This window comes from Theropithecus gelada, chromosome 17, assembly GCF_003255815.1.
Source record: "Theropithecus gelada isolate Dixy chromosome 17, Tgel_1.0, whole genome shotgun sequence".
In the NCBI taxonomy this organism is placed as follows: Eukaryota; Metazoa; Chordata; class Mammalia; order Primates; family Cercopithecidae; genus Theropithecus; species Theropithecus gelada.
The window spans coordinates 46,143,554-46,165,082 of NC_037685.1; the positions used below are offsets into that span (position 1 = coordinate 46,143,554).

Sequence of the window (21,529 nt, forward strand, 5' to 3'; positions counted from 1 at the left end):
AAAGCAAACAAACATGACACAAGAAAGCAAAACCACCGGAGGCTGGTGCACAGACTCCCACCCGGCACCGTACCTGTACAGATGAAACTGGAGAGGCCTCCGTAGATGACTTCATCATTGTCGGGCAATATAAATGGACACCTCGTCTGAACCTCCAAACAGTATTGCTTGCAAGGAATTGTCTTTCTGCAGTTAAACTGTGTGACTTCAAAGTACTGGGAACAGAGCCAGGCTTTGTAGACAATCTGAAAAAAAGAGAAGAATGAAAAATATAGAGGCGTGACAACAGAATGACAGAGGCACTGTGAGACGCGTGCAAGCGTGCTGTGGTTTCAAGTGGATCCTAGGAAAGCCCTCATTGCGAGAAAGCGTATTTACACAACGACAGCTGCAAGTGATAAAAACACAGCAACGAAAGTCTCCGCAATAAAAGCAAAACAGCACTTGATTGAGTCCCTAATTGAATGTAAAAGGTATTTTGGCCTTTAATTTTATGCGGCTTATTTGAAAATCAGTGGATTTAAACAGGAAGTTAAATTTTCAAAATCCAGGGATATCTAAAGTAAAATAAATAATTGACCCTGTTGCTTGTGCTGTGGTTACTTGCTGCAGTGTGGCTGGTCAGCCAGTTCCCTCCGCATGAGTCCCACGTCTATGCCTCCATCGGACACTAGATGGCGCGAAGCACTTTACAAAGAGGGCCCAGCAGGGGTTGGGAAACTGCTGTTTAGATCTTGGACTTTCAGAGGCACAGAACAGGCAGAAATGGACATTTACATGCATGACTCACGCCAAATGCATTAAAAATCTCACTGTCTGAAAGCCCGGAAACACCCAACGTAGATCAGACATCATATGCTGTGGTGTGGTTGGGAGTAGGAGGGAAGCCTCATCAGAGCCACAGCTTCAACCTTCTAGATGAGGTGCCAGCCTCATGAATGTTTGCTACGTATTTCTATACTTTCATCAAATGTGAAAGGACTGGGACTTCATTCATCTCTTTGTTTTGCTTGCTATTTGGGAAAACAAACATTGAAAAAATTGCCTTTTTCTGACACGTAGGAATAAGCTGATCTTAAATTCAAACAAAACAATGGCAGATGTACCCATTTGCAGTACAGGTCGCTGAAATTCAGTTATTCTCCAGGTCCTTGGCACTAATGGCTTTTATTTATCTATTTCTAGGGTTAATATTATCCAAGTAACATTTTGCTGGTTATATTTTACCTAGAAGAATGGAGGTGCTGCACTTAAGAGATTATAAATACTTAATAGTAACAAGAATAATAGTATTTACTTTAGATATCACTGGATTTTGAAAACTTAACTTCCTGATTAAATCTACTGATTTTCAACTAAGAGATTATAAATACTTAACAATAACAAGAATAATACCTACTATTTATCAACTTTATACTCTTTTCTAAGTAAGTTGTAAACTTTTTTTTTCCATTTAATTCTCAGCATGCAGTTTTGAACATAACTATTAGTCACATTTTGCACAGGAATAATATTAAGTAATAATAATATTAGGTAATGGAAGTGGAAAATCCAGACTTTAAATTCATGTTCTGTAAGACTCCAAAGACTGTGTTCCTAATAGTTATCCTATATTTAATCTGAAAACTACTTTTAAAGCACTTATGAAATCACAAGGGAGTTTGCAGATGAACCTAAAATCAGCATGGCCTTCCATGCCCCTGGTCAATATACATTTGGTAGAAGGAGGATTGTATTTTCTTATTCATGACTTTTTATTAGGTTGATCAAGATGATGCTTTATTCTGTGATCAAGGTGCCTCGGTAGAGGTAAAATGAGATAAATATCAAAGTGAGATACACTTTTAAATGGCCAAAAGTAAGTTTTCTTTGCCAGTCATCAATGGTTCACAATTACCATGTAACTTGTTAGTAAAACATACAAATAATTAGAATTCTTATAGGTCTTTTGAATGAGTCTTCTCGTAACAGTGTACACTGAAAAACTGCACTAGAAGAAAATGTTACGATAGCTGAAGAAACCTCTAAGAATTCTTATGCCAACTGGAAAACGGAGGTGGGCTGTGGCTGTGTGCCGCAGAGGGACAGCAAGAGGTTGCCTCAGGGGGACAGGTGAAGGTGGGGGTGGTGCTGGCAGCAAGAGGCTGGAAGCACCAGCTTCAGAAGAAAAAATGAAATGATTTCTTAATCAAACCATGGGGAAGTTGAAAATGTTTGTCAAAATGCCATGGACCTTGATGTTTGTGTAATATGACATGGTATGTAATACGACATGACATTTTGTAAACTAAGCTGTAATATAAGAATGAGCCACGTATACTCTGATTCCTGGGCTTAACGACCTTTCTCAGGTACTAGAGGAAGCAGGAGAGGCTTATACCTGCAGTTCAAACAATAACATTCCATTATGAGGACAGCTTGCTTTCTGCACACTTCTGGGATTACCTGTTTTTCTGTAATGAATGCCCTATGTAATTCCAGAAAGTGGCTCATGTTTTCGTTGGCCAAATTGTGGTCCCCATGCCCACCGCTCCCCTACAGCTTGCCTTTCCACAGTTATTCCAGTTAAAATGGGTTCTGAATAGAGAATGGTGTCCTGTAGCCATAAACTTAAGAAACAATGTCTCGTCTCTCGCAGACGGTGGGGCATCCAGTATTGGAGTCTCTTCAGACCTACACACCCTCTTTGCAACCACTTTCCTCAGCACTGCCCAATGGGAACAGATCCATTTTTTTTCTGGTTCCTTAAATTCTATTTCCACTATATTTCCTTTGCAGATGTTTTTTTAACTCCAAAATAAAGAAAAGAAAAAGAAAGAAGAAAGAAAGAAGAAACTAGTAAGAGATCGCAGCATTTTTTTTTTTTTAAGTATCAGGTAGTAGTAGTTATGAAGCAAAGTGATCGATTGTCATTGCAAAGCCACCGGCAGAATCCCAGACCTTATACTCTGAGCTTTAACGACCTCTCCAGCCAGGCTCCATTGTGGCATCCATTATGAGCTACCTCCTGGGCTTTGAGTGTGCAATGAAGATTCCTCATTTGAGTATTAAATATTTTCTAAAATTTTAGCTCTAGGGATAAGATACATCAGAAAACAAGTCGGGGAAACCATGTGAGCTGAGTCGAAATCCGAAGGATGGAGGAGAAATATTTTATTGCTACTTAAGAGATTAAGGCTGAGAAGCAGATGTTATATAACCAAAGGATTTATCTTCTCCGTGTAGATGTGTTTACGATAAAAGAGGCAAAGCATACAGCACATTTGCTAAAATATTTCAGAATACACTGGAAAAAGCGTGCATGGGAAGCAAAAAATAAAAATAAAAAAATTCTTCTAGGATGTTGAAAAGTGACATAGCATGTTAGTAAAAACCTGAAAACTGTGTTATGTGAAGAACAGAGAATACCTGAGAATTTACTGTGGCTAAGAGCAAATGTGGGGTGAGGATCTTACAGTTATCTCCAGTGACTGAGAACCGGCTATGTGCTGATGACAATGGCTTTAAACAGTAAATTGTGGAATCAGAAGATAAAAACAAGAGGAAAAACAAACAGGTAGCTATCAGCATGATATAAAGATGAGTTTTCCTGCCAAAAGAGATGCACAGAAATAAAACGAGCTATCCTCAAAGGTGCCGAGTTCTCTAGAACTAGAAAAATTCCAGTAGACTTTCAATAACTCTTGTCAAAACATAGTGAGGAGGATTCCTATGTTAGGAAGGTGAGTGAAGGCCATGGCTCCAAGACAACTCCCAATGTCTTTCTAGAAGGTTTTGCAGGAAGGGGTTGAAAAGGATGTTTTGTGGTGGCACTGGGCTAAAATAACAAATTGACTAAATCTTAAAAGTAATAAAGAACTTTCAAACGAAAGCACATCGTGAAAAATGAGTATACTTGTCTTATTTCATAAGAACTATGGAGTATAAAGAAGGTTAGAAATCTTTTTTATAATGGCTTGGCCTTCTCCTATAGAGAGAAATATTAGGTAAATTGCTTTTCTATGTGTCACTGCAGAGTATAAATAATTATATGAAATGAAAGAATAATTGTGGGAAGGAATAAAAATGTGTGCGAGGTCTCTGGTGACAGAGTAATGGCTCACCAACATCCACCCCCTCCCCCCCTTGATGACCGGTGCCTCCTTCTATCCAAGAAGCAGCTTGATTTGTCAGGAAATTATGCTTTGAAAGGGTATTTTAAATGGCCCACAGCCCCCACCCTCCTCCACCCTGTCCTCTGGAAATGACTATTGACCGTCACAATCTTTGCTGGACAGCTGCCCACCATACAGTGTTCTTAAGGTGCCGCCTGGAAGAGGAGCAGACTACGCTAGAAAAATAGCCCAAATGACAGCATCATTTTCACTTAATACTTGAATCGATTTTTCTCTTTTTCCCCTGAAGCATTTTCTCTCTTGCTATCTTTCCTCATAAAACCCTTGAGACTTGTTTGGGAAATGTTTTACAAATAAGGAAACGTATACAGGGAAATCAGGCAGCAAATAAGTGCAATTCAACTCTCTCCACAGCCCAGTTCATAGTTTTTTTCAGCGGAAATTCTTGTAACAGGAACTCTTCTGAGAGGACAGAAAGCGAAGGGAGCCTTGGATATGTCGGGGTCTCTGGAGTCACTAAGGTGAGACGTTCCGGGGTGGAAAGCCTCAGAGACCACCTAGCTGAGCCTCTGTTAACGCTGGAAGTGGGGCCTAGAAAGATGCAGATGGTAGCTGAGCAAGGTGAGGCCTGGACGCCAGATGCCCAGGGCCCCTGGGCACTGTGGAAATTGCACTCTGTGTTATTCAGAAGGCATCACCTGAGTATTATTCATTCCGAACATATCCTTTTTCCTTTTTCTTTTTCCCAAGTCACTTCATTTTGAAACTCACTTGCAGTTCTGCAGAGCGGGCTGTATGAGCCCCCACCTCTCCCTCCAGACTGATGTCCACGTCTTCCCTGCGTTCGCTTCAGCTGAGAATCCCTCGGTCACCCAGGCCTGTTTGAAGAGGTGATCGGGGCAGCAAAGGCTGAAGAGACCAAGAGAGCTCATCTAGAAAACTCATTTTCACACTCTTAATGAAGTTTTTTTTTTTTTTTTTAAATTTTAAAGCTTTGGTTATAACAGCACAGCCTCGGGAGACAGACCGAGCAGAAGTACTTTGCTTCCCGATTACAGGGAGTGATGTGAAGCCACAAACTCTAGAAAGAAATGCTTTACATGTAAGTCAGGATGATCCTGAAGTAGCGCATGCATTTGTGAATAGAAATCCTACACGGGACCAGGATCAGCATGGTTAACAATGGTGGCATATAGACGGCTGGCAGGTGTGCCTGTGTGAGTGTCCTCATGTCCTCTCTTGGTTCTGGGCATCCCAGTTGAAGATAGCTAATCTGTGCAGAACCTTTCAAAAAATGCCTGCGATTAATATTTTTCCAGCGGAAGGTCAGTTTCTCGTTGCTTTTTAAACATATATTATCCCCATCTCCAAAATCCATCTCTATATTTTAGAGCAAGGTAGAAGATTTATAATGTAAATATATGTTAGCCTGCTGAAAAAATATCTGTTGGCTATGTATTTTATCACAAAGAAAAATGTCAGATATTAAAAATGGTTGTCAGCTTCAAATCAAGAGGTTAAGCAGCTGCCCTCCCTTTCCCCCCACTTATTAGTAAGGACTAACTTCCCTTTCACATTTGTAGCATCTGTTGATAACATTTTATTAGATCCATTTCTGCCAGCTCTAACCCCGCTAGCGGCCTGAGTTTTGGGTATGTGTGGGTGAAATAATTGGTTATGTAAGCATTAGTCTGCGATAGCAACCGCCTCAGGCTAATGCACTTTGATGCATAACGCATGTTGCTACAGTTTTAAGTGGGGGTGAAACTCAAAATAAATTTTCACGTTCCTATGTCTGAATGTCTGCTTTCTGCTACATCTGTATCAGTGTCTGGTGAAAGCATATTACACCCAGAAATTGGAAATCGTGATATATTCTGAAAGGGAAACAAGAAAGGCCCCACTGCCTGAGGCTGAGTTGAGTCTGTGGAGTAAGCTAAGGATAGGCGGTGAGCAGGGGTCTGAGCTTCTTGATCCCTTGTGGGGGGTCTTGTGACATCAGCACCCCTTGCCTTCCAGGGTTTTGTCTTGGCTTCATTTCCTGAAATAAAATGCAAATGTCTTCCTCTTTTCTGGTGGTGACCCAGTTTTTGGATCCTATCATCACACTTAAGTCTATTCCCTTGTATTTCAGGGCCTCTTGAGCTTGTGGGCTCTGTCCCACATTTCGCAGTCCACCCAAACCATTCTCAACACCAAAATGAGGCTCCTGCAGTGCCCATCCACGCCAGCATCCCCGACTCCATTTATATAGCAGAGGGAATCAGTCTGAAAATCACAGGGCCAACCCTAGCCCAGGCGGCCCATCAGGTTATGGCATCATGGAGGGGCCCAGACATATGATTGTACAGAAGGTGAAAAGCAGATCAACTCGGCTGTGCTTTCGCAAATAGAGAATGTGCCCATCCAGAGATCATCTGCACAGGGCTTAGGAAAAAAGGGAAAGCTAAGAAGCATTTGTCAGTGTGTCTCCAGCACTATGCGAGGGACACGTGCCCTATGATACAGAGGCAACTTTGTTTCTCTTTTTCTCTCTTCGTCATTAATAAACATCTCATGTAACACTCCATATCTTCCTTGTTTTATCTTTCACTTCATCTCACTGTGATTGGGCCTCAGTTTGAACCACTCCACTGAGACTGTTCTTTCCAAGCTCCTTGGCCCCTCTGCTGACAAATCCAGCTGGAAAATCAGTTGTTGTCTTGTTTGACCTCTTGCCAGCCCTCATCATGGTTGATTGAACACCTTCCGGAAATGCCACCAGGACTTGTTTTATCCTGGCGTCCCTCTTAGTCCTCTGCCCCTCCTTCTCCATCTTCATTTGTTTGCTGTTGCTGTTGTTTGTTTGTTTTCCCTGCCATTCCCCAAAATGTTAGTATCCCTCAGGCTTCTGTTCCAAGCTTGTTTCTACACATTCTTTCTGGGCAACCGTCCATCCTCGTGATTCAATTGTAGTCTTTAAAATAGTGAAGCCTAAATCTTCATTACCAATGCTGATCTCCTCTCTCTCTCTCTCTCTCTCTCTCTCTCTGTCGCACTCTGTTTCAATACCTCAAGCACTACAAACTCTAAAGTGGAATCTGGCCTCTTCTTTTCAGAGGGAAGCAGGTGAGAAACCTGAGAGTCATCCGGGTACCTCTTCCACACTCCACAGTTCTTTGATCACCACGCCCTGGGAGCCTGCTTCCTCAATAGCTCTATGTCTGCCCAAATCTCTTGATTGCTACTGACACCAGTGCTGCTCGCACCATCGCCATCTCTCACTTAGATTTCTGCCTTGGACATACCCCGGGGAGCCTACCCTTGTGCCTTCGGTTGTGAACTCCTGCTTCATGCTGCAGTTAGAGCCATCCTTAGAAAATTAATAAAATTAATTTGATTATTCCACTACTTCATTTTTCATAATTCAGTGCCCCACCCCACCCCACAGCAACACTCAGGAGAAAGTTCAAAGCCCTTAACAGACTCACGGCTCTGTGACCTTGCCCTGCTGAGCACTCAAGCCTCATCTCTGCCCACTCCCACCCGGCACTCTGCTCTCTGGCTGCAGGAGTGACAAGCAGGTCACTCAATGTGCAGCGTGCCCTTGGTGGCCCTGCACCAGGCTCTTCCTTCCACCTCCCTCATGAGTCACTCCGCCTGTTAATTCTTGTCCATCCTGTGTGACCTCACCTGGAAGCCTTCCCTGCATTCCCTCTAGACCCTGCAATGAGCTCTTCCTCGGCAGTTCAGTAAATGCGATGCTGTCTTCTCATCTGCCTCCTTCCCAGACCCTATGCTCTTGGAACGAAGGCCAAGCCTTGTGCCTTCTTGTATGCCCAGTGCCCTGGATGTATCTGGCAGAAATTTGCCGTCCGTGGAAAGCCCATTGCAAATTAGTAACATGGCCTTTGGGCTTCCATAGTGATGCCCCACGGTTGGTTAGTGCGAGAGCCAGTCCACCTGGCCTGAGATCCTGCCCAGAGTAGAGACTCAAACCAGGAAACTTGATGAACCCCCAACATATTAAATCCTAGGAATCCCTTTTCATATGACCACCCAGTGGCGTTTATTGAAGGCCAAAAACAAAAACAAACAAACAAAAAACTAAAGAAATACATTTTTAAAAGTCCACTTCTCTGATGGCCAGTGATGATGAGCATTTTTTTCATGTGGACTCGGGAAGGGGAACATCACACACCGGGGCCTATCATGGGGAGGGGGGCGGGGGGAGGGATTGCATTGGGAGTTATACCTGATGTAAATGACGAGTTGATGGGTGCAGCACACCAACAAGGCACAAGTATACATATGTAACAAACCTGCACGTTATGCACATGTACCCTACAACTTACAGTATAATAATAATAAATAAATTTAAAAAAAAAAAAAAAAAAAAAAAAAAAAAAAATGCCCAAACAAAAAAAAAAAAAAAAAAAAAAAAAAAAAAGTCCACTTCATGAAGTGAACCTCTCCTTCCGAAAAGACCTCGTGGTTCAGGTCCTAAAGCACAATATGGAGGTGTGTTGCAAGCTGAGGAAGATTGTCACACAAAGATGACGAATGGTGTGGTTTATTGTTTTGAGTTCATGGAAGACCCACAGAGCTTCAGAGGGCAAAGTATATTTTATAGCTGTTATTTAAATGGACACACTACTTTGGCTGGGATTGTGGCAAAAAATGTTCAGCAGACAAGTTACACTAATTCATACCTTTCCAGAATGGTTCTATAATATATCCAGAAATGAATATTAATGATGATAATAACAAGTCAATTAACTTCACAGTAAATAAAGAAGCATTTCCTTTGGTGTGAAGGAAGATCTCTTTTAACAAGCTACCTTCACCAGATTGCCACGTTAGTGACAAAAATGGCGGGAGCTCTGCTGTGGTCATCAAAAAAAGAAAGTCACTCCATAAGACTACTTCTGAGTGTTGGCCATGGATGGATATAACTCAGTAGCCTTATCTAGAGTCGGAATGGGACATTCATAAATGAAAGCACTTTTGTGGACTCTCAGCCAAGCAACACCTTAGAAATGCAGCAGTATTACGTGCCTATGGTCATCTAAATACACCACTTATTTAACTGGCCTGTATTGACTCTCACAAAAGTGCCAGTGATCCTATTAAAATTGATATCTGTAAAAAGGCAGCAAGTGAACACTTCAATATAAATTCAGTTTTGGGCTCCACATCTTGAGTGAGTTGAGAATGTTGAAAAGGGTTTAAAAAGTGGGAAATCAGTCTTCTAAAGGGAAATGGAATTGAGTCTTAAATAAGAAATCTGAAACTAGTCTAAGGATATAAAGGGATAATATATTCACCAAGGATAGAAGAGTGAATGTGTTAGGCTTTCCTTAGTTTCCAGAACTCCTCTAGGAATTCATGGAGCACGTGATGATTCATAAATGAATGTTATCTTCCATAATCTACAATCTATTTAGAAAATAATACCAGTGCATTGAGTAGAGCTATAATAAGTAATCAGTAAATTCACTATAAAATGCAGATGTATTCATTTCTTCATAAAACCAAACAGAATGGAACTTATTATACCAGCTTCACTTAGTAGAAATGGGCAAAAAAAAAAGAGTCTAAAGAAAGTTAATGCACAACTCTGTCATGTAATCCAAAGTAAAGGATGGCAAATGCGACATAATAACCTATAGTTAGTTATCTAAGAATCCGATACCTTTACATAGCTGTGCACATTATAGAACTAGAATGGCAAATGCGACATAATAACCTATAGTTAGTTATATCTAAGAACCCGATACCTTTACATAGCTGTGCACATTATAGAACTAGAATGGCAAATGCGACATAATAACCTATAGTTAGTTATCTAAGAATCCGATACCTTTACATAGCTGTGCACATTATAGAACTAGAATATATTAATGCTTTGGGTATATATCTAACAGTTTTACTTCTTGGCCATATTGTCAGATCATTTCTGTACCAAGAGTGCATGATTGCCACCCTACTTTACCAGTGTCAGATTCACAAAAATTACTAATTGAAACAAGAAGAATCTGCCTTTGCTCAAAGAAAATCTGCTGTTCAGTGAAGCAGGCTCTTTGCATTCTTTGTTTATCCCACAGATGCCAGCATTTCTGATTTTGTCATCAAATTTGCTCCTCAAGAAACAGCAGCTAACACCACACTATCTTTGTTGTTTTCTGCATTTTCTTAATGTGTCCTGCTAGTGAGAAGCTGGGAAAGGTATGAATGCAAACCCCCTTTGTAAACCAAGAGCCAACCAGCACCCTAGGAATGGAGTAGGATTGCGTCACGTGGCTCTTTAAACATGTTGCCTATTTAAACCTGGTCTGCATTACTTCAGAAAAATGCCAGTGATTCTATTAGAATTTACATATTTAAAAAGTCAGAGTGAACACTTCAGTATTCTAATTGATATGCAGACTTGAAATTGAAATACCATGAAACAGAGGACTGGCTGCCTAGCTACCTATCCAATCTGTCTGTTGATCCCACATTTTTCACTGAGAGCCAGCTTTGGGGTCTGACAGTAGACAGGTGCCTTGGGGAGCAGAGGTGGAGGGCAGGTTAAAAATTTCATCGTAAGACATTTTCCCTGGCATCAGAAATGGTACTGTAAAATTCAAGGAGCCAGGGTAAGATGAACCTGGCTGTGAGTGTTCCCATCAGTGCACCTCAGTGTGGAGGGAGCAGAAGTCAGTGGGGACTGAGGGTTTCTGGATAAGAGAAGGGGACACCATGTGAGGGAGCGAGATGGGCATGTCAGAGAGAGGAGTGGGGTGGAGGTTAGCATGCTTCTGATATGAGAAACAAAGGGAGTAAGGGCAGAGCACAGGAGGAAGATGGCAAGGGAAGGAAGGAGATAATGAATTATCAACACTATAGAATACTACTCAGCCACAAAAAAAAAAGAACAAAATTTCTTTTGCAGCAAGTTTGCAATGAAGTAACTCAGGAATGAAAATACAAAACAAACAAAAAAGAAAAACAAAATACCGCCTATTCTCGTTTATAAGTGGGAGCTAACCTATGGGGTATGCAAGGGTACACAGGTTGATATAACAGACAGTGGAAACTCAGAATGGGGGAGTTTGTGAAGGGGGTGAGAAACAGAAAACTACCTGTAGGGTACAATGTACACTACTCAGGTGACTGGTGCACTAAAATCACAGACTTCACCATTATACAACTCATCCATGTGATCAAAAACCACCTGTACCACTAAAGCTACTGAAATTTCAAAAATTCAAGTCCAGGCGTGGTGGCTCACGCCTGTAATCCCGGCACTTTGGGAGGCCAAGGTGGGCGGATCACCTGAGGTCTGGAGTTCAAGACCAGCCTGGCCATCCTGGCAAAACTCTGTCTCTACTAAAAAATTACAAAAATTAGCTGGGTGTGGCGGCGCATGCCTGTAATCCCAGCTACTCGGGAGGCTGAGGCAGGAGAATCGCTTGAACTCAGGAGGCAGAGACTGCAGGGAGCCAAGATTGTACCACTGCACTCTAGCATGGGTGACAGAGTGAGACTCTGTCTCAAAAAATAAGAAACAGAAAAATAAAAAAACTATTTTCTATCAGTTATTTTGCCAGGTGTTTTCAATGCACAGTGGCTGTGATGTGAGTGATATTATTCTAATTTATGAATATGAAAACCAAGACTCAGAGAATGTAAGCAATTTGGACAAAGTCCCATAGCAAAATGTAAGAGAGCCCTGGTGGGCTTTTAAGTCATTTTACCCTACACCCCGACACCCCACATCAAAATGGGTTTTATTCTACACCAGTGATGCAGAGGTAAATATTAACTCACGATACTTTTAAGTGTAGAGTTGTTTGTGGCTTGCAAGAAACATCTTTTCTGGGGTTAAGCTTTGGAGATTCAAACATGTTCTATGCTGCACTTCACAGCTCAAAGAAAATGCGGCTGTTTTCCAAGAAGCTCAAAGAAGGCACTTTGGTAACGGGTATGTACCTTTTGCTTTAGAGTGAAAGATTTTAAAGATGGCAAAGGCTCACAATGTTTGTGATCTTATTAACACAAGCTTGAAACCCTGCAAATTGGTGACATGAGTAATACTAATGTTAATTAGGAAGGAGCCAGAATTATATCTGGAAAAAACAATCGCCTATCACTAGAAGTAACCGCCGCCTCCAATTAAGAAGCCAATTTTTCTGGTCCCGGTCTTAAGTCCTCCTTTCTCTCTGTGGCTTACTATTCCCCACAGAAACACTTATTTAACTATTAAATTATACAGAAGTGACACTAACTTGTGTATGTTTTAAATGTACTTGCTAACATTTTTAGTAGTTACTCCACCCATTTAAGATTTTTAGCATATTTCCCTTACATAAATATTCATTTATATACACATGAACTGTTATATAATGTGTACATTATACAACACACACAGAGAGCACAAGTGATCGCAAAGGTTAGGATAAAACTGTAACTGCAAGTAGAATTTAATATTTTCTTGTCATACTTGAACAGATTATCTTGTGTATGTCCTGTGTGTGTTCGCCCCACTAAGGAGAAGCCCGACTTAAGTTAAATAGCAATTGTCAACTTCTTTAGCCCTGAAATAAATTATGTAAATTGTCAAATTGTGTGGCACAGACATTTAAACCTGAGCACTTGCTTGAATTATATAAGCAAATTTTAATGAACTTTATATAACTGACTAGGCAAAACCCAAATATTAACATGAGGGCAAGAACCTTGTCTATCTTTAGGTAGCAATGAACTCTCCACAGGAGGGGCCTAACCTCTGGCATGACTCAGCCATTAGTGCCTAAATGAATGAATGAATGAATGCCTTTAGACACAAGCTCAGGGTGAATCCAAATGGCCACGGTCTTAGCAAATCATTCCTGTTCTATTTAGTGGGATTTGTTTACTTGATCAAGGTTTTGCCATTATTATTATTATTTTAATCTACAAACTAAACTAATGGCATCCATTTTCTCTGATACATTTTTTTAAGGCAAGCAATAGAAATTGGGCTAATAAGTACAATTTCGCATAAGCCGTAATGATGCTGAATTTTATTAGCAGTGACAGTAGTGAAGCTACTGTTCTTTGTTCTGGTTGGCATAGCATCAGTTTCTAGAGCCAAAGTGAGATTTAGATATGTAAATGCTCATACTAAATTTATTGGCATCTTGTGAAAGTGTTGTTACATATAAATATTTATAGTTGTTAAATATATATATGTATACATACACACACATATATAAGAAAATCAGAGCATCTGTTGAATTCAATGAAGACAGTGTTAATAACTCATTTTTTTGCAGTCATAAATATTCCACTGACTTTTGTGGACAGCAGAAAAAGGAAACATTTTTCTTCCTGACTTTTGCCATGTTTCTGTATTTCCTCAGTAAATACTGAGATTCAGCAGAACATATTATTTTGACATTTTAGATCACGTTATTGTCTAAAAACTGGGAAAACATGTGTCTTTGAATGAGAAGCTTCAGAACATAAAAGTAGATTTCACTCATGAACAACGGTTCCAAATTCAAAAGAAGAGACACAGTTAGGTTGAGAGGCAAGACTTTAGAATTCCTCCCTAAAACACTTTCAAGGACAGTTTCTAGTTGGGTGCTCCCTGTGTTCCATTGACTTGCTGCAGTCTAATCCCTGTGAAGTTAGTATAACATAATGCGTTTTCTGTTCTCTACGTGTGTGGCGTGTATCTTAGAGAAAAATGAGCATCTTCCTATTTATAGAGTTATGAATATAAGTACACACTCTACCGGGCTTTGAACCCATCGCTGCAAACGTGCTTGTGGCACAAAACTCCAGGAAAGAAGGCTTTCCTCTGCTACTTCTGCAGAAACAGAGGGCCTGTCTCTCTTAGCCTGTGTCTTCTTTATCCTGAGCTAAATATACCATCAGAAATATATTCTTAGTGTAAAATAATGGGTTATGAATAATCATAATATTAGTCATTATTATTGAAAGCTATAATTAATGGAATTTATAATCCTTAATAATAAAATTGGTGATAACATGGGAAGATGCAGCTTTGGAGCAGACAGTTGATCATTATATATTTAGAATTAAATGGTAGTACCCAGTTTTATGCTCAGAGTAAAGCTTGGCAAAAAATGTAGAATAATACCGAAATATGCAAAAATCAAATTAAGAAACCATGTATATCATTATGCAAAACATATGATACTATCTGGACATTTAATTTTAATAATTTTCTGTCTTGAGAATGCATATTTATATTCATCAATAAGATATGTCATTGCATATACAAATGATACCTCAATTTTTGAATGACATAGATAATATAAGTATGATACAAATGATGTATATTCATATTTGCAGCCCAAAACAATGTTAATTGGTAAAAAAGCTGATAAATTTTATGTCCATGGCAATGTCTTAAAATTTAAAACTAACAATTTACTTTCCCAGCATGTGTTTCTCTGTGCTGACTGCCATGGGTCCTGAAATAAGCACTTTAACAAATTATTTTCATTCAATTGCAAATATATCGTGGTTCAAAGATAATTTTAAATCAATAGCAATGATAAAGATTTATGGCTTAGTACTGATTGTCATACAAATTGCACTTAATACACAAATCTCATATTGAACTTTGGTTTAAAAATTAGACAAGAAATTAGTTATTATTCTTATGTAATTGAGAGTATCCATAGCTAATAATTTGATATTTTTAATGATTCCTCACCGAAAAACAATAATAACAACAGAAAGAACAAATTGAAAGAAAACAAAGTAAGCACATCAATTTCATACCTAAATGGTGATATTCAGGTAACAATTATTTTTATTTTACTTTATTTTATTTTATTTTATTTTATTTTATTTTGTTTTATTTTACTTTTTGAGATGGAGTCTCGCTCTTGTCACCCAGGATGGAGTGCAGTGGTGCAATCTCGGCTCACTCAACCTCTGCCTCCAGGCTCAAGTGATTCTCCTGCCTCAGCACCATGCCTGGCTAATTTTTGTATTTTTACTAGAGACCAGGTTTCACCACGTTAGCCAGGCTGGTCTTGAACTCCTGACCTCAGGTGATCTACTAGCTTCGGCCTCCAAAAGTGCTGGGATTACAGGCATGAGCCACTGCACCTGGCCTTATTTTTTATTTTTTCTGTTTTTGTTATTGTTTTTATTTTTGAAACAGGGTCTCACTCTGTCACCCAGGTGTGAACAGAACTAATTGTAGCCTCAGCCTCCTGAGTAACTGGGACAACAGGTGCATGCCACCATGCCCAGCTAATTTTTAAATTTTTAATACAGATAGGATCTCACTGTGTTGCCCAGGGTGGTCTTGAATTCCTGGCCTCAGGCAAGTCCTCCTGCATCAGCCTCCCAAAGTACCGGCATTATAGGCATGAACCACAGAACCTGGCCTCAGGTAACATTTAAACTTAAATTTCAACCAATGAAATGGTGGGGGATGAGGATGGGGTGAGACCCGGACAGTCACCAGTGTGTATGTAATAGATCTTTCAATATTCATTCTGAAAGCTCAAATAACAAAGTAAACTTAGCAATCAACCTGCTCTTTCCTTGGAGATACTGAAAACACAAACCAAAGGACCATTACTTCCCCTGAATTCTGATTGCCATACTCTCACCATATGCACACACACGCAGGGACACACATGCACATACACGCATGCACACACACACACACACTTTCTATACATTAGGTCGGATGTCGTTAGCTTATCAAGGAACGAAACACCTTCTGTTTGCTTCCCTTTCATTGGAACTGGACCTGAATTATTCCTTACACATGAAAACAAACAAACAAAACTTTCTACTTGCCACATACATGGACATTTCTAACTGTTTTTTAGAACTATGGCTTCAAGAGTCTTTACAGAATTTAGCCCCCTAGCATAAAGGTTGTTTTCTTAAGAGTCAGTGAGCTGGAAGGAAAACTATTGCCCTTAGTAAGTTCCTGGGGTTTAAACACACACCATTACCCAAGTGGCAGAGCCTCCAGAGAGCAGGTTGCATTGGATGAAGACCCTGGGTAAGGCAGACAGAAAGGGAAGCCAATTGTATGTTATGGAAGGAGGCGGTCAGAAAACCCCGGCAAAAATACAGTTTTATTTTATTCCTTAGAATTTAAGATACTCACTATTATTTAAAATCAGGTCAAGCCAGAAAATATCTTTTACATTTTTCTGCTGTAAGCACGAAATAACATTAACTATACAATTATTAGAAAGTGTAAATGCTTAGATGGAAATTGTTTCTTTTACAATGAAAAATTATCCAATACTATGTTTCTTTCACATGGTATAAATGCAAAAGTTCATTTGAAACAGATTCTTATTCACTGTGGAATAAAATGAGTGCACAACAAAACATAAAATCCTGTTGCTCGAATTTCATAGACTATAATGTGAAACACATTTAGCATCGGGGTTCTGACTTTTTATAACCACTCTCAACGTGAAGCAATATAAATGATCATAGTGAATTTGAAATGGTGATTTCAAATCTCACAAATGCAACATGTTTAGCAAAAGCAGAAGAGAACTACTGATGCTGGCATAGCACTCACTGCATGCCAGAAACTAGATAAAGGTTTTACATATAGTAACTCATTTAATTCTTACACAAACCTCTGAGGTAGATAGTCATAGTTTTCCTTTATTCCCTGGGTATGAAAATATGAGGCCAAGAAAGTTTAAGTCCCTGACTGAAGTGAAGCCAGAGTTCATATCCTAGAACTGATACACCCAGACACTGGACCACATGACTTCTATAATGACTGCTAGATATTCGTATTAACAAAAGTATGCACTTCATTTGTCACTATACATATTGTATCCAGACATTCTTGTACTATCTTATTTCAAGATATTTCTTTTGACAAAATAGAAGAAAAGTATAAAGTGAGCAATTCAACATACCAATCAGAATAGCACAGAAAATTCTCCTAGAATCCTCAGCCTAATGCAAGCATTCCCGACGCCTCTAAAACCTGTCGTTCTGTTTGTGCATCATGCAGCATTTCATGATACCTGCATTTTGGCTGCCTTGATTTCTCTTTTGAAACTGATAGAGTTAAGGCTGTTTTTTACCTACAAGATTCTTCCTTAGAACAACCCTCGATACTTCCAGAGAGCCCTCTGTGTCTAGCATTGAGTGTGCCTTGATCTACACTAGTAGTGAGTAAGTTTGATTACTGCAAGCTGCCAAAAATGTTTAAGACACAAAGTGTGCACAACTCCTTCTTAAAAAACTGTGTGGTAAACACCAGGTCTATAGAAGGGCTTGTAAAGCATCCAGATAGTGATTAAGAACGAATTTGAACTTTCTGATCAAATATTCTTGATAACTGCATAAGGTTAAAAGTTTAGCAAACTGCTTTTCTGAAACATCTTCGTTGCACAAGTCAAGATCGTGTAGTGCTGGTGATTTTCATGCCTTGATAGACAAGAAAGTAGTTGTGGTTAAAGCAGTCAACATCCCTCCCCAATATATGCCAGTTTTACATGGTGAGATTGACAGTTAAGTGGAAAAGAACATATCCTGAAGAGGTAAGAGTCCTTCAAGTGAGAAAGACTTGAGCATTTATTATTTGTGATGTGTTGGAGAAGAGAATGTATTTGCACTTAGCTGATTTATTTGAGCTTCAGTTAGTAACCGAATCTCATAGGATTTTAGGAAGGATGAAGTAACTGTGTACATATCAGAAAAAGTAAAATATAATCAAGTCTAACAAGACTTTGCTAATAACATAGTTGGCAAAGAGCAACATTTCAAAATATGAGCTCTTCGTATGTAACATAAAGAACTAAAGAAATTGCTTTTTAATTAACTTATTCATTCCACCAACACTTACTAAATATATGTTATGTAAAGAGCGTACACCAGATATATTGCAAGGAGTGGTGCCATTATCGATCATTTACATTCATTGGTTAATGTAGATCAACCGTTGTATCAATGGAGGTTAATCTCAAAGGAGGTTAATGGCAGCTACTATCTCTTATAACCTATTTGGAAAAACATACAATGAAAGGTAATGAAACAGCATGGAATTATGACCATAGTTCCTGTCATTCTACTGACATAGTCATCTTATCACCAAATTGACAGTCTCATTCAGTGAAATCAAGCCATCAAACATCTTTTTTAATAATGTTAGACAATCCTGCATATCAAAGAAGTACAGGGTGGAAAGAACTCAGTTATAGGAAAGTAGTGAAATTTGAAAAACCAGGCAAGCAAAGGTAATCCCATTATCAAAGAGAAAACGTGCCTAGAAGTTCAATGTAAACCTCTGCTTGCAGGGTAGGGAGGGGTGAATCGATGACATCAACCATTCAACACGCTCCGTTGTCACATTTATCTCAAACACACGCCAAAAAATAATTCAGTCCCTTTGCATTATTGATATCACTATTCAAAACAACATTAAACCCATAGATAAGTCTAGGGGTGCTGGTAAATGTTTTTTGTGTTTTTTTGGACATGGAGTCTCACTCTGTCCCCCTGGGTGGATGGGAGTACAAAGGTACGATCTCGGCTCACTGCGACCTCCAACTCCCAGGCTCAAGCGATTCTCCTGCCTGGCTCAGCCTCCTGAGTAGCTGGGATTAACAGGCATGCGCAACCACGCCTGGCTAATTTTTGTATTTTTAGTAAAGACGGGATTTCTCCATGTTGGCCAGCCTGGTCTTGAACCCCTGACCTCAGGTAATCCACCTGCCTCGGCCTCCCAAAGTGCTGGGATTACAGGCTTGAGCCACCGCGTCCGCCCGGGTGCTGGTAACTATTGATTGATGCTGCTTCTGCTTGTCTGGATGAAAACCCTCCATTTCAGTCATTATGGTTCTCTTCCTAAAACTGATCATCCTCTGTCGTTTAAGCCAACCAGCTTCTTAGAAGCTATGTCGTCTGAATGTTTTGTAGTATTTACTAATATTGTTGTGCTTATAGCTTCTAGCATAATAATACTTGAACTAGAGGTATCTCAGATAAAATATAAACCACATTTTAGACACACAAATATTTTGAAGTAATAATACATTTAGATGAGCATATTCATTCTGGATTTCATTTAAAAATTTTTAATGAGGGAATCTATTATGAGTTATACATGTTCATCCATAATCAGTACCAATCATGAGGGTGGGGCTACGTGGGGCTGGAGAAAGGCACTCTCAGGCAGGCATTCGTTCTCTGAGCATAAGGAAATTTCATTATGTCAGTCTTGTGATAAAGAGAGTGTCGGGATCCTTTCTCATGCTGGGGGAGGCGCAACACCTGCAGCATAATTAGGTACTCAAAATCTGTTTGTATTTTAAAAGTGCTTTATATAACTGTTATTATGCATCAGGGGACGCCTTCGGCTCAGCTGCTAACCTTTTCATAGCAGAGTTCAAGAGAGCAGGGTAAGGAGTCCACAGGAGATGCAAAGTGGGTGAGGAATTTGGAGGAAGGCTGGTTTGGCGACAGAAAGCAGCACCTCACATCCATGAACATTTATATTTTTACCCCTGGTGTTAAATCAATTCCCCTCTCTCCACCCTGACTCAGGGAGCAGAGATCATTAAGAACACATTTAAGTGCTTAATTGGGTTTTGAAGGAGGTTTCTCCATTAACATTAATTAAAGTCTCCCTGGGCTCACGAAAGCTCATTTGCCAGGTAGGAGTTTTCCAGGTTCACTCTTCTTTCCATTGCTGCCTCAGCAGAACTATTTTTCTTCCTGGATTCCATGGGAAGCTTCCAGTGCAAGAAGTAAGAAAAAGAGGGTAAAGCGAAGGGACACCATTGTATTCTACGATGGAAGATTGGGCAAAGTAGAGAGAAGTCCTGTTGCATACGATTTTTCCCTTGAGGGGAAACATAATTAGTATTATGGTGAAATTCAGTCACTGCCAGGTGACTATGGGAAAGGCACCTGGAGATGCATCGTGGCGATGCAGCCTCCTCTCTTTATGGATAGAAACTCTTTTGAATGAAAATTAATATTATGTCATGAGTACATTAACTTTATTAAGTTGAACCATATGAAATTTCTGATATGCAATCATTTTAGGTCTATAAAAATGACAGTTTCATACTGTCTCATCTAGTAAACTCCAGAAATTCTAGATTTTAAACAGGAAGAAAAAATGTATTTACTCATAAAATGTAAGGCATCTTTATTTTTCTCTCCCTCATCTCTATACTCCCTTAAATTTCAAAAGTAACTCTACATCTATGTATAGGAGCTAGAAGCATAGAATAAGGTCAACATTATCTGTGGTTGCCTGTTGAAGTGACAAAGCCTATATTGAGTGTGAATACATTTACGTTGTTGTATTTATCTCCATCCATCCTCATTCTTTTTTTTTTTTTTTGCCTTTCAAGATGTAAGAAATAGAATTATGGGGGAAAATTACAAACTTCAAGATAATAAATAAAGATAATAAAGATTTATTACTTGCCTAGTAGGTATTGTGAGGAATACAAAGAAGATGTGCCAAGACAAAACAGAAGCACAGAAAGCACTAGAGAAAGAGGAAAAGAGAGAAGAGAAGATAGCTGGGCCAGGAAGAGATAATATGAACGACTGGGGACGCTTTGATAGACATTGAAAAAAGCAGTGTTAAGCCAGGGTTAGTGGCTCATGCCTGTCATCCCAGCACATTGGGAGGCCAAGGTTGGAGGGTCACTTGAGGCCAGGAATTCAAGACCAGCTTGGGCAACGTAGTGAGACCCCATCTCCACAAAGAATTCAAAAATTAGCCAGACATTGGGATGTATGCCTATAATCCCAGCTACTCAGGAGGTTGAGGTGGGAGTATTGCTTGAGCCTGGCAAGTTGAGGTTGCAGTGAGCCCATGGTTGTGCCTCTGCACTCCAGCCTGAGCAAGAGAGCAAGACCCTGTCAAAAAAAAAAAAAAAAGAGAAGAAAGAAAGAAAGAACGAATGAAAAAAAGAAAGGAAGGAAGGAAGGAAAGAAAGAAAAAAAGAAAGAAAGAAAGAGAAAGCAGGCAGTTATAGGGTTCTAGATGTAAGTGCTTACAATTTAACAAAGGAAAGTTAAGTAGAATTTGCTTTTAAATGAAAAATTGACAAATATAGGTTTCGTAAAAATATTTACCCCACTGGAGTAAAGATGGGAATAGAAGAAAGATGTTCATGTGAGACAAAAACTTTTAAATAAAAAAACTTCATATTTCCTCAGTTATTTGCATATTTTTGCCTGTTTTATCTCAAATATCTTTTACAATATTAATGATTTTAAACATTACATAGGTATAATTTGTTGGAAGTGGAGCCTTCAGATTGTGGTTCTCTTCATGGTCTATAATATTGGTATATTTTCCCCAACCCGTGCTGTGAATAATTGTAACTATTTGAAGTTGCATTACTTTCAGACTAGGAAAAAAATGTCTTTACATGGAAGAGTTCCACACAACAAAT

The 21,529-nt window shown here is 39.4% G+C and overlaps 1 protein-coding gene across 1 annotated transcript in view; it reads right to left on the reverse strand.

Moving 5' to 3' along the window:
- Nucleotides 1-21,529, reverse strand: part of FAM155A (family with sequence similarity 155 member A) — a 688,104-nt gene that overhangs the window by 51,758 nt on the left and 614,817 nt on the right. Inside the window, exon 2 of the mRNA XM_025364784.1 lies at nucleotides 74-245. Within this exon, the coding sequence (XP_025220569.1) occupies nucleotides 74-245 (172 nt within the window). The remainder of the gene's footprint in view (nucleotides 1-73; nucleotides 246-21,529) is intronic.